Source organism: Leucoraja erinacea, chromosome 8 (assembly GCF_028641065.1).
Source record: "Leucoraja erinacea ecotype New England chromosome 8, Leri_hhj_1, whole genome shotgun sequence".
NCBI classification, from domain to species: Eukaryota; Metazoa; Chordata; class Chondrichthyes; order Rajiformes; family Rajidae; genus Leucoraja; species Leucoraja erinaceus.
Window position 1 is genome coordinate 4938367 of NC_073384.1, and position 20148 is coordinate 4958514.

At 41.6% G+C, this 20148-nt stretch overlaps 1 protein-coding gene across 11 annotated transcripts in view; it reads left to right on the forward strand.

Annotated features, from left to right (window-relative positions):
- The window catches only part of LOC129699267 (protein sel-1 homolog 1-like), a 51556-nt gene that overhangs the window by 6386 nt on the left and 25022 nt on the right, over nucleotides 1-20148 (forward strand). For 6 of the 11 annotated variants that reach the window (XR_008723811.1, XM_055638900.1, XM_055638895.1 and 3 more), the window contains exons 2-9: nucleotides 2033-2082; nucleotides 6615-6783; nucleotides 9429-9534; nucleotides 11310-11472; nucleotides 13251-13304; nucleotides 15578-15637; nucleotides 15735-15816; nucleotides 19300-19454. Coding sequence is in view for 10 of the 11 variants with exons in the window: in XM_055638900.1 (XP_055494875.1) it covers nucleotides 2033-2082; nucleotides 6615-6783; nucleotides 9429-9534; nucleotides 11310-11472; nucleotides 13251-13304; nucleotides 15578-15637; nucleotides 15735-15816; nucleotides 19300-19454 (839 nt within the window). In the remaining variant the exon portion in view is untranslated. The remainder of the gene's footprint in view (nucleotides 1-2032; nucleotides 2083-6614; nucleotides 6784-9428; nucleotides 9535-11309; nucleotides 11473-13250; nucleotides 13305-15577; nucleotides 15638-15734; nucleotides 15817-19299; nucleotides 19455-20148) is intronic. The other 5 variants (XM_055638904.1, XM_055638901.1, XM_055638899.1 and 2 more) reach the window with 4 other exon arrangements.

Sequence of the window (20148 nt, forward strand, 5' to 3'; positions counted from 1 at the left end):
CAATGCAGACAGGAAGTGGTCAAGATGAGAGTTTTAGTAACATATAGATAGCTACATGTGACTAAGCACAGTGAGATTCTTTGCTTGCATACACAATGTATACAAATAGCAGTCGAACCATTACCACAATCCACAGTGTACAGATAATTACAATTGAGCCATCCACAGTGTACAGATGGTGAAGGTACAGATAGAAAGGTTGACAAGGATGATTAGTTCATTTTATTTTCACGTGTATCTATGTACAGTGCGTGCTATCCAGTCAGTGGAAAGACTATGATTACAACCAAGCCATCCACAGTGCACAGATACAGGATAAAAGGAATAACGTACGTTGTAAGATAAAGTCCGATTAAAGATAGTTTGAGAATCTCCACTGACATAGATGGTACCACTAGCAGGGCATGAGTTACAAGGAAGGATTGCAAAGGCTGGGACACATTCTGCATTTTGGGAGCTTGAGGGATGATCTTACCAAGATTTATAAAATCACAAGGAGCATTGACAAGGTAGTGGTTGTAGTCTTTTTCCCAGAGTATATAAGAGTCTAAAACTTGAGCACATAATTTAAGGTGAGGGAGAAAAATTGTAAAAGGATGTGAAGAGAAACTTTACACACAGAGGGTGGTGGGCATATGGAACAAACTACAGGGGAAGCTGCAGAGGTGAATACAGGATAGAGGGCCCACTCGCATTTGGTATCACCTTCAAATTCAAAGTCTAAATCATGAATTTAGATTGTGATGAAATCCATCGTTCACCTTTATCCATTGAGATTAGCAACCCTTTACTCTAACTTTTTACAATCTATCTTGAAGCCAGCTAGCAATTCAGTCTGAAGAAGTGTCTCGACACGAAACATCACCTATACCTTTTCTCCAGAGATGCTGCCCGACCCGCTGAGTTACTCCAGCATTTTGTGTCTACAGTGTAATCCAGCGTCTGCAGTTCCTTCCTACACAATTTAAATCTGCTACATGTCAACTGACTCTGCCTTCTCCGATCTCGTTTATCAGTCTATCATGGGGCACCTGATTGCAAGGCTTTTGAATATTAAAATAAATTACAATTACTACATTGCCATTGTCTACTCTCTCTGCTAATTGTTCTAAACAATGTATAGGGTTGGTCAAGCATGACTTTCCCTTTTGAATTCCATGCTGACTATTTATTCTTATACTTTTCCTTTCTAGATGTTCATCTGTACTCTAGCGATGTAATTTACCTACTACTTGGGAGAAACTAATGGGTCTGTTATTCACTGGACATTTTCTATTCCCCTCTTTATAAATATAGGAATTATCTTAGCTATTTGCCAATTCTCTGCCACTCCAGCTTTTTGCAAACAGCGGATACATAAGAGGGGAGGAGGGAACGATGAAAGAAGGGTTGGAGGAGCTTACAGATGTCAGTAGGCTAGGTTCACCTGCATCTCCTCCAACCTCATCTATTGCATCCGCTGCTCTAGACGTCAGCTGATCTACATTGGTGAGACCAAGCGTAGGCTTGGCGATCGCTTCGCCGAACACCTCCGCTCGGTCCGCATTAACCAACCCGATCTCCCTGTGGCTCAGCACTTCAACTCCCCCTCCCATTCCGAATCTGACCTTTCTGTCCTGGGCCTCCTCCATGGCCAGAATGAGCACCACCGGAAATTGGAGGAGCAGCACCTCATATTCCGCTTGGGCAGTTTGCACCCTAGCGTTGACTTCTCCAATTTCTGGTAGCCCTTGCTGTCTCCTCCCCTTCTCAGCTCTCCCTCAGCCCTCGGGCTCCTCTTCCTTTCTCCTTTCTTCTCCCCGCCCCCCCCCACCCTACGTCTGAAGAAGGGTTTTGGCCCGAAACGTTGCCTATTTCCTTCGCTCCATAGATGCTGCTGCACCCGCTGAGTTTCTCCAGCACTTTTGTCAACCTTCTTATGTATTTTTCCTGGTTTGTCGCAAAGATCTTACAACATGTTTAAATTACAAAATCCTGTCAGTGAGAATTGAACGGAAAAAAACCCAATATTTAATTATAATTTTGTTTATAGATACAGACAGCAATGTTACACAAGAGCAAAACAATCAAACTGAAAAGGAGGTGAGACATCTCAAGTATACCTTTAAATGAATAGTTATCATAATGTCAAATTTTCTGTTGGTAAATAAATGTACATTTTTTGGTGATGCAAGGTTTAAAATACGGTGTCATTTTGAGCATCTTAGTTAAAAAAGGCTATTCAGTTTCAGTTTAGTTTATTGTCACATGTATCGAGGTACAGTGAAAAGATTTTGTTGCGTGCTAACCAGTCAGCAGAAAGATAAACAATACCTAATTACAATAGTTTAAAAAGGAACTGCGGATGCTGGAAAAATCGAAGGGAGATAAAAATGCCGGAGAAACTCAGCAGGTGAGGCAGCATCCATGGAGCGAAGGAAAAGGTGACGTTTTGGGTCAAGACCCTTCTTCAGAAGAAGCAATCCAGTCTGAAGAAAGGTCTCGACCCGAAACGTCAACTTTTCCTTTGCTCTATAGATGCTGCCTCATCTGCTGAGTTTTTGCAGCATTTTTATCTACCTAATTATAATCGAGCCATTTACAGTGAGTGTGTAGAGTTGAAGTGTTGCGGTAGGAATAAAGATTTAATTGTATATTGTAATATGAGTTTATAGATCTGCTTCTGTGGCTCGCACACAAATAGTCGCCAATCTTTGGCGCCATCTTGGAGGCCTCTGGCCTTGACGTCAAGATATTCTTGTGCCAAATATTTTTAGAGGGAATAACATTCTTCCAGAAGTCTAGATTATAACACACTGAATTCCATCAAAGAAAATTAAACAAAAATTGAATTAATCTAGAGCCTGCAGTGATGTAATGTGTAATGTGGACTGTGAAGTCAGAACAAAGTAGTCTACAAAATTAATAAGCCACAAACTAAATCAGAGATCAGAAGAATATTTTTGAATGACATAGATATGAAAACAACTACAAGCAAAAGCATTCACGACATATATTATAAAATTAGGTGAGCAGAGTATAGAGACAGAAAATTGATTTAGTGAACTCAAAATACAAATTGTGATAAAGAACTGTGAGTGGAAGTAGATCTTAAATAATATTTTTGACAGAATGGAAGAATAAAAATTCAAAGCCTAGAACCTGATCTGTAAATTTTGGAGAAGAAGCCATTTAAGAAAATAAAATGAAAAAAAAAAATTTCGGGCTGCGCGGTGGAGCAGCGGTAGAGTTGCCTTACAGTGCCAGAGACCAAGGTTCAATCCTGACTATAGGTGCTATCTGTATGTTCTCTCTATGACCTACATGGGTTTTTCTCTGGGAACTCTGGTTTCCTCCCACACTCGAAAGACATACAGGGCTACTTGGCTTGGTAGAATTGTAAATTGTCCCTAATGTATGAAGGATAGTGTTAGTGTTAGTATACAAGGATCACAGGTCGGTGAGTACCTCATGGGCTGAAGGATCTGTATTAGTGCTGTATCACTAAACTAAACTAATTAAAGCTAATCATGAAATATATATTGATAAGGTTAAATTAAAGAAAACTGTTTGAGAGAGAAACAAAAATGTTTATCTTTTAGGCAATCATTCAAACCAAAACGTTGTACATATCCCCGTCTTGTACTAACTAAGAAGATAAATGCTTGCTACCCCCATATCAGTCTGAAGAAGGGTCTCGACCCGAAATGTCACCTATTCCATCACTCCATAGATGCTGCCTCACCCGCCGAGTTCCTCCAGCATGTTTGTCTACCTTCGATTTTTCCAGCATCTGCAATTCTCTCTTAAACATAACAGAGACAAATGGTGATTATTGAGAAATAAATCAGTGGAAATATTTGCAAATGGAGCAACATAAGCTAGGAATAGCTCAAAGGGTTGGGGTTCTGAGTGCACAAATATTTATCAATATTTGGACAAATTGTGAAAGTGGTGTCTGAAAATAAAGCATTTGTTATGCTTGGTTTAATCAAGAGAGGTGTAAAGAACATAAACAAAAGATAACAAGAGGAAATTGAGATATGGAGGAGGATGTAAGGATGCTCCAATGTGATTTTGAAACGTTGGGCAAGTGCATGGCACATGAATGAGTGTGAAAGAAAGAAAGGGTCTGAAGAAGGGTCTCGACCTGAAACGTCGCCTATTCCTTGGCTCCGTAGATGCTGCCTCACCCGCTGAGTTTCTGCAGCATTTTTGTCTGCCATGAATAAGTGTGAGATGTCTCACAAGGCCTTGGTGAGACCCAGTGTGGAATTACGTGTGTAGCTTTGGCCTCCTTATGCCAGGAAAGATGTTTATGCCTTGGAAGAAATCCAATAACGTTTTACAATTTTAATTTCCGACAGCATTTATGTTGTGTTTGCACATAGGGTGCTTTAGACTCGTGGTCACTGATGTTTTGAGATGCAATAACCTCGTCCTCAACTCCAAGAAGACGAAGGAAATTATTGTTGACTTCAGGAAGAACAGAGGGGGCAGACATACCCCCATCCATATAAACTGGACTGAGGTGGAGCGCGTCTCCAACTACAAATTCCTCGGGGTACACATCTTGGAGGATCTGTCCAGGTCCCTCAAAACCACCAAACTGATCAAAAAGGCGCAGCAGAGGAGGCTCAAGAAAGCTCACCTGTCCCCCCAGATTCTGACCAACTTTTACCGCTGTACCATCGAAAGCATCCTGACCACCTGCTTCACGGTATGGTACAGCAGCTGCACTGCTGCGGATAGGAAGGCACTACAACGGGTGGTGAAAACCGCTCAGCACATCATCAGTGCCCCGCTCCCTGCCATGGATGCCCTCCACCGAAAACGGTGTCTGAGACGGGCCAGGAAGATCATCAAGGACCCCTCCCACCCCAACCATGGACTGTTTGCCCTCCTCCCATCAGGGAGGCGGTACAGGAGCCTCAGGTCTTGAACTAGCAGGATGAGGAACAGCTTTTTCATGAACACACTTACATTGCTGAACTCGGAGTCCTGTCGCTAGATATCTTTGGTCTCTCCATCTATATTGTTAACCAGTACTCCTCTTACTCTAATGTATGCTTGTTCTGTTTTTTTTTATTTTTTTTATTTTATTCCTATCTTGCACTATGACTATGACCAGACGCTAAACTGCATTTTGTTGTACCTATACTTGTATCTGTGCAATGACAATAAAGTTGAATTGAATTGAATTAAATTGAAAACAGGCCCTTCGGCCCACCGAGTCCGTGCCAATCAACGATTACCGCCTAAACTAGCATTATCTTACACACCAGTGACAATGTAAAATTTTACCGAAGGTAATTAACCTACAAACCTGTACATCATTTTGAAGATGGCGGACTGCGGGGGTGATGCGCCGTTGTGTATGGCTGCTCCTCCTCCAGTCCGTCCTTTCTCCCTTTTTTATTTTTATTTTTAGTCCTGTCCGTGAAAATTGTTCATTGGAGGTCTTCGTTTATGTGGTGGGGGGGGGGGGGGGGGGGGGGGGGGGGGGGGGGAAACTGGGGGAAAACTGTTTTACTCCCAGTCCTACCTGGTCGGAGATGCGGTTTTCTTCCGAACCGCTTCTTCGTCCTCTCTGTGCGGCCTACCATCGAGCTGGAGCAGCGCTGGAGCGACGATTTCCTGCCGGGACTACAGCTTCGCCGGCGGTGCAGATGCTGGGACACCAACACCAACACGGAGCGGGCGATGCCTTACCGGGTCGCCTTCGGGTAAGCTCCGGGGCACTGGGAACGCCGACTGCAACATCGCTGAGCTGCGGCTGCAGAGCGTCCAGCCGCGGGCGGGCGGCACTGGATTTCAACACCGCAGGGCCTGGTGTCCGAGTTCGCCAGTGTCAGAGGTCCGGCCAGCGCGGCCTGAGAACTTTGGACATTGCAGTCTTCAGGGAGGAAGCGGCCGCTTCAGTCCAGGCCGCTGAAGAATGTTCACCCGACGCCGATGATCCAGCTTCGCGGCAGAGGGCCTGAGAACATCGAGTTGGCTGAGGAGGCCACATATAGACCCCGACCTCGGGTGGACTATGAGGGGGAGAACTGGATATTTTTAGTGCCTTCCCTCACAGTGAATTCTGCTGTGGGGGGACGTTTCATGTTGATTTCTATAGTGTACTGTTCTGTGTCTTTTTTCTTTTTTCTCTTTTTTGTTTTGTATGGATATATTGACATTTGATCTGTTCAATTAATTTAATCAATCTCTGTAAAGCACTTTGGTTCAAATACTGGTTTTGTTGAAAAGTGCTATATAAATAAAGATTATTATTATTATTATCTTTAGAGTGTGGGAAGAAACCTGAGCACCCAGAGAACACCCACATGGTCACAGGGAGAACGTACAAACTCAGTACGTGCATCACCCATTGTCAGGATCTAACCCGGCCTCTGGAGCTGTAAGGCAGCAACTCTATCTTGCCGCCCCAATTTTTTTTATAAAGAATCAAAGGGGATCTCATGGAAATCTTTCAGATTCCAAAAGTACCAGACAGACCAGTTGCAGGAAGGTTGCTCCCGATAGTTTAAAAAGTCCAGAATTACAAAATGGTTTTGGGAACATAATTTGTTGAATGTTTCTAAATATCTTGGAATGTATTGCAACTCAATCCAAACGATCTTCCATTTTAGGATGTGGAAAGTGAGGATGACAATTTATCTTTGGAGCCAGAGGAACTAAAGAGATATCAAGTAAACGTTGAGTTAAAAGGTGAGCCAGCGTTGGCTCAAAATGGACAGCCTGCAGCCATTGCTGAAGAGGTTGGAAACAATGCCGAGATATTACCAGAGGCAAACACAGGTAGTTCTGCTATAATGTGTTACTTGCTACCTATCCTAAGAAAGTTCACCATTTGAGAGTCCTTCTTGCTGCTGCTAATTTTGATCAAATTTTGTTTTTCTTTAGAGATACAGCGCGGAAGCAGGTCCTTCGGCCCACCGAGTCTGCGATCCCAGCACATTAACACTACCCTACACATACTAAGAACAATTTTACATTGATAACCAAGCCAATTAACCTACAAACTTGTACGTCTTTAAGTTTTTGGAGTGAGGGAGGAAACCGAAGATCTGGAGATAACTCACGCAGGTCACGGGGAGAACTTACAAACTCTGTACTGACAAGCACACATAGTCAGGGTCGAACCTGGGTCTCTGGCGCTGTAAAGCAGTAGCTCTACCGCTGCGTCACCATGCCGCCCTTATACAGTTGTCTTTGTCTTTGCTCCTCTGACATTCTCGATCATGCGATATTGGAAGAGAACTAGTTCCTAAGGAACCTTGTGTTACAAAAACAATTGTATCATTGGAGTTATGGTCTGGAGGATTAGGGGACTAGAGAGTTTCAGACTCACAATAAGTTATTTTTCCCACAGGATTTTCAAAAGTCCCTGACTATCTGTAGTCTGAACAAGAGTCTCGACCTGAAACGTCACCCATCAAGAGTCACCCATTCCTTCTCTCCAGAGCTGCTGCCTGCCCCGCTGAGTTACTCCAGCTTTTTGTGTCTATCAATAAACCAGCATCTGCAGTTCCTTCTTGCACACTTTTTTTTCAAAAATAAAGATATTTTCTCCAGCACAACATAGGAAAGAGCAGGAGCCAAGTTTTTTTGGGACTTGGCAGGGTAATGTTTTAACCTGAAAATGTACCCCTGATTGTTCGCACTAAACATGCTTTAACGGGAGACCACACTTTTCCCTCCACCTGTAAAAAGACAGCGAGACAGCATCATCAGTGACACACACCATCTTGGCCATACGCTTATTTTATTCCTGCCATCGGGAAAAGGAGATAGGAGCCTTAAAACTGTAATGCCCAGGTTCAGGAACAGCTACTTCCCCACAGCCATCAGGCTATTAAACACTACAACCTCCATTTGCCTGCACTCATAGGTCAGGCACTGAGGTTAGGATGAGTTTTGTTCTGATATATTGCCCAATGTTGAACAGTTTTCCATTTGTTATCAAGAACAGTTCCATCCATCAAGAAATTTGTTGAAAGTGGCGGTGCAAGGGAAAAAATTGAGAAAAGAATCATTGGTCACGAATGATTGAGGTATAATTGCCCTATGTACCAGCAACGATCAATGAAATTCTAATTTGCTGCAGCGTGCTACAGCTCCATCCAAGACCACAAGAAATTGCAGTGAATTGTGGATGCAGCGCAGACCATCACACAAACCAACCTCCCTTCTATTGACTAGATTTATACCTCACGCTGCCTCGGCAAGACCAGCAGCATAATCAAGGACCAGTCGCACCCTGTCCACTCCCTCTTCTCCCCTCACCCATCAGACAAAAGGTACAGAAGTGTGAAAACACTTACCACCAGATTCGGGGACAGTTTCTTCCCAGCTGTTATCAGGCAACTGAATCGTCCTACCACAACCAGAGAGCAGTGCTGAACTACAATTTACCTCATTAGTAACCCTCTGACTATCCTTGATCAGATTTTGCTGGCTTTAACTTGCACTAAACGTTATTCCCTTATCATGTGTCTGTACACTGTAAAATGGATCGACTGTAATTACTGTATGTATTGTCTTTCTGCTGACTGGATAGTCAGGATGCTGAGGAAAGCGCTCCAGAGGGCCATTGACTACGCCCAGAGGATTGTCGGCTGCCCTCTCCTTACCTTGGAGGACTTACACAGTTCCCGCTGCACCAAAAAATCCCAGAGTATCATAAAGGACATTTCCCACCCCGGACACTCCCTGTTTGAACTGTTGCCGTCAGGCAGACGGTACAGATCTACAAGGACAAGGACGAACAGACTAAAAAACAGTTTTTACCCCACTGCTATAAAAGCACTAAATGTAGCCGCCAAGGAACGCAGGGGCGATACATACTAAGGGACTGTGGTACATTGTGAAATCGACAGAAGGATGGAGGGTTGGGTGTTTATGCGTGCTATTTTCGTGATATTTATTTTAGTTGTTTATCTTTTAATATTTTACCTTGTATGTATCGTTAGCTTTTAGAAATGTTTGAATGGTGCACTGACTGGCTGACATTTTAAAATTTCGTTGTACATGGTTCATGTTACAATGACAATAAAGAAACTATTCTATTCTACACAACAAAAGCTTTTCACTGTACCTCGGTACCTGTGACAATAAATTAAACTAAAATTTAACAGACCCATTAACACAATTACACAAATAAAAATTTCAATCATTATAATACAATAAATTAACCAACAGTAATACCAGATAACTATAATAGTGAAAAACAAAAGTCCATAGTGCGGACAAAAAACAAAGCCCGCAGCAGATTAATGTTGCTGGAATAATGGTTAGTGTTCAAAATACTGATGGTTATTGGGAAGAAGCCGATCTTGATCCTGGGGATCTCAGTTATGGTAAATAAACAGTATAATTAACTGTTTGCTAAATATTAAAATTGACTTTAATATTGACTACGTGTAATATTTTGAGTACAACAGCTCAGCAGGAAACTGTGAAAAGCAAAGAAGAACAGGAGATTGAAGATTTATATAACAATGGCACCAAAATCCTGAAGCGGTCCAGAGATAAGAATTTAAGAAAGGAGTGAGTACAAATAAAAGACATGGCGGTTACAATTTGTCTCGAATTATAAACTAATTAACTCCCAGCAATTTTAGCTAAAATATAAATATTAAAGATAAACATCACCAGATAAAGACTTGCATTTCCATTGATAGTGACTTACCTGCTTTAATTCTCAGTGATTAGGAATAGATCGGGTGGATGCACAGAGAGAGGAATAGATCGGGAAGATGCATAGAGTCTCTTGCCCAGAGTAGGGGATTCGAGGACCAGAGGACATAGGTTCAAGGTGAAGGGTAAAAGATTTAATAGGAATCCGAGGGGTAACTTTTTTACACAAAGGGTGGTAGGTGTATGGAACAAGCTTCCAGAGGAGGCTGGTACTATCCCATCATTTACGAAACAGTTAGACAGGTACATGGATAGGACAGGTTTGGAGAGATATGGACCAAGCGCAGGCAAGTGGGACTAGTGTAGCTGGGATATGTTGGCCGGTGCGGGCGAGTTGGGCCGAAGGGCTTGTTTCCACACTGTGTATCACTTTATGACTATGGTGATTTTCATGGTAATCACGCATTAACATTTTTTTAGATTTATTTTCAATAATAATAATTTTTTACTGTGCTTTTATTATATTGAAACTTTTGCAGGTGTGTTACAAAGAGTGTTAACCAATCTTGTAAGGGGATGAAATACCGAAAATAATACTAAGCAGGAAGACGTTGAAGATTTTTCTGCTTCTGTATTTATAAACTTCTAGTCACAAGATCTGACTTTACAGATATCCTATATAAATGTATTATACAGTATCCATGCTGCACATTGTTAGTGTTGCAGCTCTTTAGTTTTGTTTATCCCACGTCTCAACTTCCATTGCACAGAACCTGCTAAGCTCCAACCAAATTCACTTCTCTGCTACCTAAGTGTACTTAATGATATAAAATCTGAAAATCATATTGAAGAAGTGGTGTTGAGTGGAGTCGGACGATGCAAACTGGTATAATTATTTGTCCGTGGTGTGTAGTATAGAACTAGTGTGTGGGGATCGCTGGTCGGCACAGACTTGGTGGGCTGAAGGGCCTGTTTCCACACTGTAACTCTGAACTGAACCATTCCAATTTATTGACCTTGGTGGTGGAAGCAGAGACTGTAATGATGTTCAGGAGGCAGGAGGCACGTGACCATGCGGGGAATGAGGGATGTTGATCATGTGCAGGCAGATGGGCTTCATTTAATTTGATATCATGGTCCGCACAGATATCGTGGTTCAAAGGACCTGTTGCTGTGCTGTACTGTTCCATCTATCTTTCGGCAGTGGGTATTTGGTCTTGATTCCACTTTTTCACACAAGGGGTGGAGGGTGTATAGAACAAGCTGCCAGAGGAGTCAGTTGAGGCAGGGACTATTGCACCGTTTAAAAAAAACAATTGGACGTGTGGATAGGACAGGTTTAGAGGGATTGGGGCCAAACACAGGAAGGTCGGGCTAGTGTGGATGGGGCATGTTGGTCAGTGTGAGCAAGTTGGGCCGAAGGGCCTGTTTCCGTGCTGTATGACTCCATGTGCAAGACCTTATACAATTAGCTAGTTTCACTTGATACAACAGTAAACTCTTTTTTTAAAGTGAAACCTCCTATGGCAGTCCTCTGACTTCTTTAGTAGACCTTGTAACCGGAATATTTCAACTTCATGCTGCCCTCTGTGATGATCATATAATAAAGAACTATGTATGTCTTTGGAGACCGTTGGCAAGCCACATTTTCTGCTGTAACGCCTATTGTTATGATTTCTACACAGAGGTTATAAACTACTGGTGAAAGCAGCAGATTTGGGAAGCACGAAAGCCATGGAGCGAATAGCCTATGCCCTATTGTTCGGTGATCAATTGCCCCAGAACGTTACGGCAGCGAGAGATCTCTTTGACGCCTTAGCAGAGAATGGCTCCCACAAAGCCCAAACTGTGAGTTGCTTGAAAATAGACTGAGAAACATAGAAAATCAGTGCAGGAGTAGGCCATTCGGCCCTTCAAGCCAGCACCACCATTCAATATGACCATGGCTGAGCATGCAAAATCAGTACCCCCTTCCTGCTTTTTTCCCATATCCCTTGATCCCGTTAGCCCTAAGAGCTAGTGTTTAAGAAGGAACTGCAGATGCTGGAAAATCGAAGGTAGACAAAAGTGCTGGAGAAACTCAGCGGGTGCAACCTTAGAAATTAAGTCTTTCAGAATTGGGTGAGAGGTGGGTAAAGATATGAAGGAGGCATATCCTTTTCAATTTTTTTTTTTTTTCTTTCTTCTCTCTTTTCTCTTTCCTGTTCTTTTTCTTTTTGCTTAGTTCACATCACCCCTGCTTCTTTTTTTTTGAGCAAAACAATACTTTCTCTCTCTTTTTTCAGCTTTCTCCAGCTTTTTTGTGTAACCTTTCTCTATCTATATTTTTTGTTTTTCTTACCTTTTTTTTCTACTATTAAATTTAAAATAAGAAGTTGTACATGAAATGTAATATGTTATTCATGTCTTATATCATTATTATTGTACATCACTTCTAATTAAAATATTTAAAAAAATAAAAATAAACTCAGCGGGTGCAGCAGCATCTATGGAGCGAAGGAAATAGGCAACGTTTCGGGCCGAAACGTTGCCTATTTCCTTCCCTCCATAGATGCTGCTGCAACCGCTGAGTTTCTCCAGCACTTTTGTCTACCTAGCCCTAAGAAATATATCCAACTCTCTCCCTATAACGTAACACAGAATGAACATGGTCGTCATTTCTCTCTTGCCGAATATAAAATTGAAATACCTTTTGAAGGACATTCCAGTATCTACAATATATTGGTAAAGCTTTATCAAACATGGGTCCTCAAAGTGACTTTGATTCAAATAATTGATGTTGCAATAAAAAATAACCTGGTTGTCCTTCATAAAGCAAAATAATCTTCTCCAGAATTTAAAGTTGGGATTTAATTTAATCTTCCCTATTTGTCATTTTCCAATGGTGGGTCAAAGATGGCGTTTTATATTTTTCCGTCGTTTTTCTCTCTCCTTCAATACAAATTTTCCCGAGCACAAAGACAGTTAATGTTTCACACATCCCGCTAATGGCACTGCAATTAACCCACAAGGTGGTAGGCAAGAGGAGGAACATATTAAAATGCCCTCCAACTTTTTGATATTCCCTTCATTTGACATTGTTCCATCCCACCTTCAAATTGGCTGAGAGAACTCTCTATTTGCAAAGTCCAAAAACTCAAGCACATTACCCGCATCAGCACACAATTTAATTATTAAAAAATATTATCTTCTTCACATGAAAAACTTTTACTGGTAAAAGTTTTAAATAAATTATTCAGAATTCAGAGGGCGGTGGAGGCAGGTTCTCTGGATGCTTTCAAGAGAGAGCTAGATAGGGCTCTTAAAAATAGCGGAGTCAGGGGATATGGGGAGAAGGCAGGTACGGGTGATCAGCCATGATCACATTAAATGGCGGTGCTGGCTCGAAGGGCCGAATGGCCTACTGCTGCACCTATTGTCTATTGTCTAATATTTGTACTTTAGATTGAATGAGATTTGATATACATGATTTCGTTATTGTTCTTAAATTAGCCTTATTTTCATTTCTTAAAAAATATATGTAAATGCCATATTTTCAAATGGATGACAAACTGTGAAATGTATATTACATTGGCAATCAACTAGTATTTTTTATTATTTATGGAGTTTTTTGATGTGTTTATCAGGCCTTAGGATTTATGTATGCCACTGGTATTGGTGGGAGCTACAACCAACCCAAGGTAAGAAGATACTTGTCCAGACCCTTAATCATTATTCCAATAACAGCATGTCAGTCATTGTCTTTTTTGATACAAAGGTTTCAATAAGCTGATGGTGAATTAAATTGTTGTTTGACTGGAGTTTGGCTTCTGAATTGACCTTGGCATCACGGCAATATGTGCCACCAAATGATATTGCAGTCATTCATCTCTATTCAGGTTCTCAACACACACAAAAAAAGAAGAAATATTCCTTTCTTTCCCACCCCACTTCCCATTACAATCAGCCTGAAAGACCTGAAATGTCACCTATCCATATTACTCAGATATGCTGCATTATTCCAACACGTTGCAGTTCCACGTTTCCACATGAAATTTTGCAGCAGACTTAAGCATCACAATTTCATTAAAGCAACTAAAATGATCAGAAACCTATTTTGTGGTTTCAAAATAGTGTAACAAAATAATTGGGCAAGAATGGATAAATAGTTCTTCAACTCAGTTTAAAAGTCCACAAAAAAGTGAATCAATGCATTAATATTCTTGGAAATGCAAGCAATCCCATGTGCAAGTATAGAGAAGCAGCCTAAGATAATGATTATCCTCTGTGGCTCAGAGAGTAATACAGAGACCTCGAGGTTAGGTTCCAGGAGAAAACCAAAAGTATTTTGTGGATATTTCGGACTGCGCCATGTTGCTCAGTGTGCTCAAGTGTGGGCTGAAGGCCCTGTTTCCACGCTGTATCATTCTATGACGGGTGTCAGAGGGTATGGGGAGAAGGCACGAGAATGGGGTTAGGAGGGAGAGATTGTTCAGCCATAATTGAATGGCGGAGAAGACTTGATGGGCCGAATGGTCTAATTCTGCTCCTATCACTTATGATCTAATGATGAATGGCGGTGCTGGCTCGAAGGGCCAAATGGCGTACTCCTGCACCTATTGTCTATTGTCTAATCCAAAAGGTGTCACTTAAACAGAATGGATGTAGATACAATCAAAGTTGGGAGAGAGAGAATGAGTTTATATATTTAGGTCATAAGGTCATAAGTGATATTCGGTCCATCAAGTCTACTCCGCCATTCAATCATGGCTGATCTATTTCTCCCTCCCAACCCCATTCTTCTGCCTTCTCCCCATGACCCCTGACACCTGTACTCATCAAGATTCTATCTATCTCTGTCTTAAAAATGTCGACTGACTTGGCCTCCACAGTCTTCTGTGGCAAAGGATTCCACAGATTCATCATCCTCTGACTAAATAAAAATGTCCTCATCCCCTTCCTATAAGAATTTCCATGAATTCTGAGTCTGTGATCTCTAGTCCTAAACTCTCCCACTAGTGGAAACATTCTCTCCACATCCACTCTATCCAAGCCTTTCATTATTATGCATGTTTCAATGAGGTCACCCCTCATTCTTCTAAACTGCAGCTAGAACCGACCCGGTGTCGACAAACGCTCATCATAGGTTAACCCACTCATTCCGGGGGTCATTCTTGTAAACGTCCTCTGGACCCTCTCCAGAGCCAGCATATCCTTCCTCAGATACGGGGCCCAAATTTGCTCACAGTACTCCAAATGCAGCCTGACCAGCACCTTATGGAACCTCAGCATTACATCCCTGTTTTTGTACACAGTTCCTCTTGAAATAAATGCTAGCATTGAGTTTAGTTTCTTTACTATCGATTCGACTTGCAGATTAACTTTCTGGGAATCCTGCACCAGCACTCCCAAGTCCCTTTGCACCTCCAATTTCTGGATTCTCCCCGTTTTGAAAATAGTCTACGCCTTTATTCCTACTTTATTCTTACTGCCAAAATTCATGACTCCACACTTTGCTACACTATATTCCATCTGCCACTTCTCTGCCCACTCTCCTAACCTGTCCAAGTCCTTCTGCAGTGTCCTTGCTTTCTCTACACTACCTGCCCTTCCACCTATTTTCGTATCATCCGCAAACTTGGCCACAAAGCCATCAATCCCCTCGTCCAAATCATTTGACTGGTCATAACACTCGTCTGCATTCAATCATCTATATTTTGTGTTAAGACCCGAATGCACTTAGCACTAGATTATCAAGCATTTACTTAAATCAACGCAATGCAAAATGACAGATGTTTTCAATGTCACCTCTATAAAGTATGCTAGAGTTACTACGATTCAAATAAGTGACTGAATACTAGGCTGCTAATGAGTCTCTCCCAATGAAATAGTTGAACTAATTGCATTACAATTAATTTGTTAGCACTGAGGCTAGTTAAGACACAGTACTAATTTTGTTACAAATATTTTCCAGGCCCTGGTGTATTACACATTTGCTGCACTGGGTGGAAACTTTGTGGCACATATGATTTTGGTAGGCGTTTAATCCTTTAATTTAAGTATTATTAAGTCATGTTGAATCATCAATAGGCTGTATTTTTAAGTGTCATTAATCATCTCTGTTTTAACAGGGCTACAGGTATCTTAATGGGATTAATCTTCCACAGCATTGTGAAGCAGCTCTCGTTCATTACAGAACTGCAGCAAAATATGGTAGTTATAGTATTGATATAAATATTTATAGTACAGAATCAGCCGATCAGTTCAACAGATCCATGCCAATACTTAGACACAAGCCAGTTCTCTAAATTACTTTTCAATTTGCAAAGAGTAAATGTCATAGACGGCTGTGGACGCCAAGTCAATGGATATTTTTAAGGCAGAGATAGATAGATCTTGATTAGTACGGGTGTCAGGAGTTATGGGGATAAGGCAGGAGAATGGGGTAAAGAGGGAAAGAAACATCAGCAATGATTGAATGGCGGAGTAGACGATGAGTTAATGTCCTAATTCTGCTCCTATCACTTATAAACTTGTGAATATTGATTATCCTTGAAGAAATATTTTATCAGAAAGAATATATTGAGGTAATTTTCAGAATTCCTATCCTGCAATAATGTGGAAGCTGATGAATATACTTTTAAACTTTGGAAAAGATAATGCATTTACTAGTTATATGATGTGGTATGGTTTGAAATAGGTGGGAAAGTTATCCAAGAACACTAATGAGAGGAAGCGTTAAGAAGCTGTCAATGCAGAAAGCAAAACAAACTTCACTTGGCATAGATCTGTAGAACCACTGCATATGATACACTTGAAAAGTGTACGTCAGGAATTATTTCTGTTGGCTTTATTTATGACATAATTACATTTGATGTCTTAATATTTTTAAGGAACATGAGAGAACCATCTGGAAGGGCTTGACGTATATTTTAGTTTATGGGATATATGGGACTAGGGGAGAATACGAGTTCGGCACGGACTAGAAGGGTCAAGATGGCCTGTTTCCGTGCTGTAAATTGTTATATGGTTTATGGATCAATAAAAAAATACCCATAAATCATGATAATTGTTTTCCATCTTTATATCGATCTTTCCCTAACGGAGTTTGCAATGGTAAAGCAGCATTGGAGCTCAAATCCATTTAGTGATTAGTAATCCAATTGATTTTGAAATTTGCTTCTTTATTTAACCAAAAGCCTGGTGACTTTATTCCAATTTTTTTAATGGAAATCCAATCATATCAAGATGATCACTGTCGAGGCAGACAGAAATGCTGGAGAAACTCAGCGGGTGAGGCAGCATCTATGGAGCGAAGGAATAGGTGACGTTTCGGAAGAAGACCCTTCTTCAGACTGAGTCGCAGTGAAAATGCAAACAATAACAGGCAAAACAAATTAAAAGCAGGAATAAGGTTCAAAAAAACATATGGGCCTGTAAATAAAGAGAATATGGGGATCATAACAACCCACAGACTGAATAGTTTTGAAGAAGGGTCGCGATCAGAAACATCGCTTATCATGTTCTCCAGAGATGCTGCCTGACCCACTGAGTAACTCCAGCATTTTGTGTCTTGTTTTTGAGTCGTTCTAGTTATGCATAAAGAATAAATTTAGGGGCAGTTCACAGAATCACATGTATGTATTTCAACCAGATAAATCAACATTTTTGTAACATACAAACATACCAGGGCTGGACATTTGAATTTTGTATTCCAGATATAATTGTGGTCTGAATTATTTAGGGCCAGCACAATGGCACAGCTGGTAATGCTGCTGCCTCACGGCACAAGTGACACGGCTTTGATCCGACATCGGTTGCTGTCCTTGTGGAGTTTGCACTCCCTCCCTGTGAACGCGCGGATTTCCTCCGGGTGCTCCGGTTTCCTCCCACATCCCAAATACATGGGGGAGTTTGTACGTTAATTGGTCGTGGTAAATTGCCCCAAGTTTGAAATGAAATGAAAATGAAATGAAATGATTCAATTTATTGTCATTGTCAGTGTACAGTACAGAGACAACGAAATGCATTTTTAGCATCTCCCTTGAAAGGGAGACACAGGGCGTCGCGGTGTGCCCGCGCCTGCCGCCGTCTCCATTACAGGCAAAGGTGGGTGAAGTGTCTTGCCCAAGGACACAACGACAGTATGCACTCCAAGCGGGATTTGAACCGGCTAAGCCCATTGTGCTATCTGTGGGGAGTGAATGAGAAAATGGGAAAGCATAGAACTAATGTGATTGGGTGATCGATTGGAATCATTGGGTCGAAGGGCCTGTCTCCATGCTGTATATTTCAATTAATTGACTCAATCAGTTTAAGTGTGACATATTTATACTCTGCAACCTCACATCTCGTCCACCTAACACCACCCATTGTGTTGGCCTACATTGCCTTCCCATTGTGCAATGTGTAAGAAGGAACTGCAGATGCTGGTTTAAACCAAAGATAGGCACAAAAAGCTGGAGTAACTCAGCGGGACAGGCAGCATCTCTGGAGAGAAGGAATGGGTGACGTTTCAGGTCAAGACCAATCTTCTTTGCAGTCCTCTAAATCTGGCCTCTTGCAATCATTAATTTTGACAGGAAAAGCCGGAGACACTCAGCAGACCAAGCAATAGCATGGATATTTGTTTTCTATGTTTTACTGGTGCTAACAAAGCGTTGAGTCACCCTGTTTTTTAAAAGTCCCATGAAGATTATAACTTTAAATGGCATGTTTCACAGGATAGCATTGTCAGATTTCTCTGTGCAAAGCTACACTCTGCCAGCTGCTGTTTTGATCTATTTCAAGCTCCTGCTGCTGTCAGCACCTAGCTGGTTGCTGGAACCAAGGGAGCCGGCCCTTAAAGGGACATACACACAAAATACAAACAGCACTCACCTCACTTCAAGAATTTCCCTGTGAATGAATGGAAGAATGAATGAATGAATGGATACTTTATTGTCACGTGAGACATGTCACAGTGAAATTCTTTGCTTGCATACGCGAGGGACGCAATAGTCGCCACATATATGTCAGCGGAAAGACAACACATGATTGCAATCGAGCCATTTACAGCTTATAGATACATGATAAGGGAATAACGTTTAGTGCAAGGTAAAGCCAGCAAAGTCAGATCAAAGATAGTCCGAGGGTCACCAATTTGGCATCTGTGAAGTGCCTCAGGATGTATTTTAACTTTAGAGGCTATAATTGGTTTGAAGTGTGAGGGGAAATCCCACCACTAAGGTAAAGCACTCCCTTGAATGCATTCATAAATATCACTCCTAATAATCTTCTGACCGTAAAAATGTTTAACTCTTGATGGATAAGATTATTGTATTACTAATACAACATTAAATATTGCATGTTACACAAAAAAGCTGGAGAAACTCAGCGGGTGCAGCAGCATCTATGGAGCGAAGGAAATAGGCAACGTTTCGGGCCGGCCCGAAACGTTGCCTATTTCCTTCGCTCCATAGATGCTGCTGCACCCGCTGAGTTTCTCCAGCTTTTTTGTGTAACCTTCGATTCTCCAGCATCTGCAGTTCCTTCTTAAACATTAAATATTGCATCTTGGTTTCAAGAAGTTTTTGTTTATGCAATGAGATAATAATACATTTTTTTGCTTTCTTGCATATTTTAGTGTATCTTCTAGGTTAATGAGAATGACGATAACAACTCCGAAACCAGTTCATTTCTCTTTGTTTCACACAGTGGCTGACAATGTTGCCCTTAATGGAGAAACTCTACCTGAAAAGGTTCGGTTAACAGAAAGGGCGGGAAACTTTAGCTCCAATGGTCAAATTATGGAGTTAGATCTGTACCAGTACTTCCAGCTCATTGCAGAAAAAGGAGATCTTCAGTCACAGGTAAGAAACTATACCATTTGTTCTCTGTTAAACGTCATTGTGAAAAGCAGCTATTTACACTTAATGGGGATTATATAATTTTACATAGAAGCAGGAGCAGAGGTAGCCCATTTGACCCCTTGAGCAACTCGGCCTTTCAAGATTATAGCTGCTTTTCCATCTCAACAACATTTTCCTGTCTTGCCCTTATTGCCAAACGCGTTGCTCATATTCAGACCCAATGGTATGGTCACTGAATTATGTAAAAACCCATCCCCTCCCATTTCTTCCCCACACCCCTCTTTCTTCCCACCAGACCCCCTTGCCCCACCAGACTCGCACCAATTTCACGCCCCCACCCCACCTCCTTCCCGGATCCATACATTTCCTCATATTTCCATCACAATTCGCAACTCTTCAATCCTTTTGTCATAATTTTATATTCCTCTCAACCTCGGGCATTCCAGAGGAAACGTCGCGACCACTCAGTGTAGCAAATGCTCCCTAATCCAGGCATCATTGTAGTAAACCTCCTCCCCACCCTTTTCAAAGTCGCCACATTCTTCCTGTGATGTGGTGACCAGAACACACGCAATACTCCAAATGCTGCACACAATACTCCACGTGAGCAGAAACCGAAGATTTACGGCCTGTAAAATGTTCAACGATTCATGTCAAAAGGAATAGCAGTAGAATTAGGCCATTCAGCCCACCA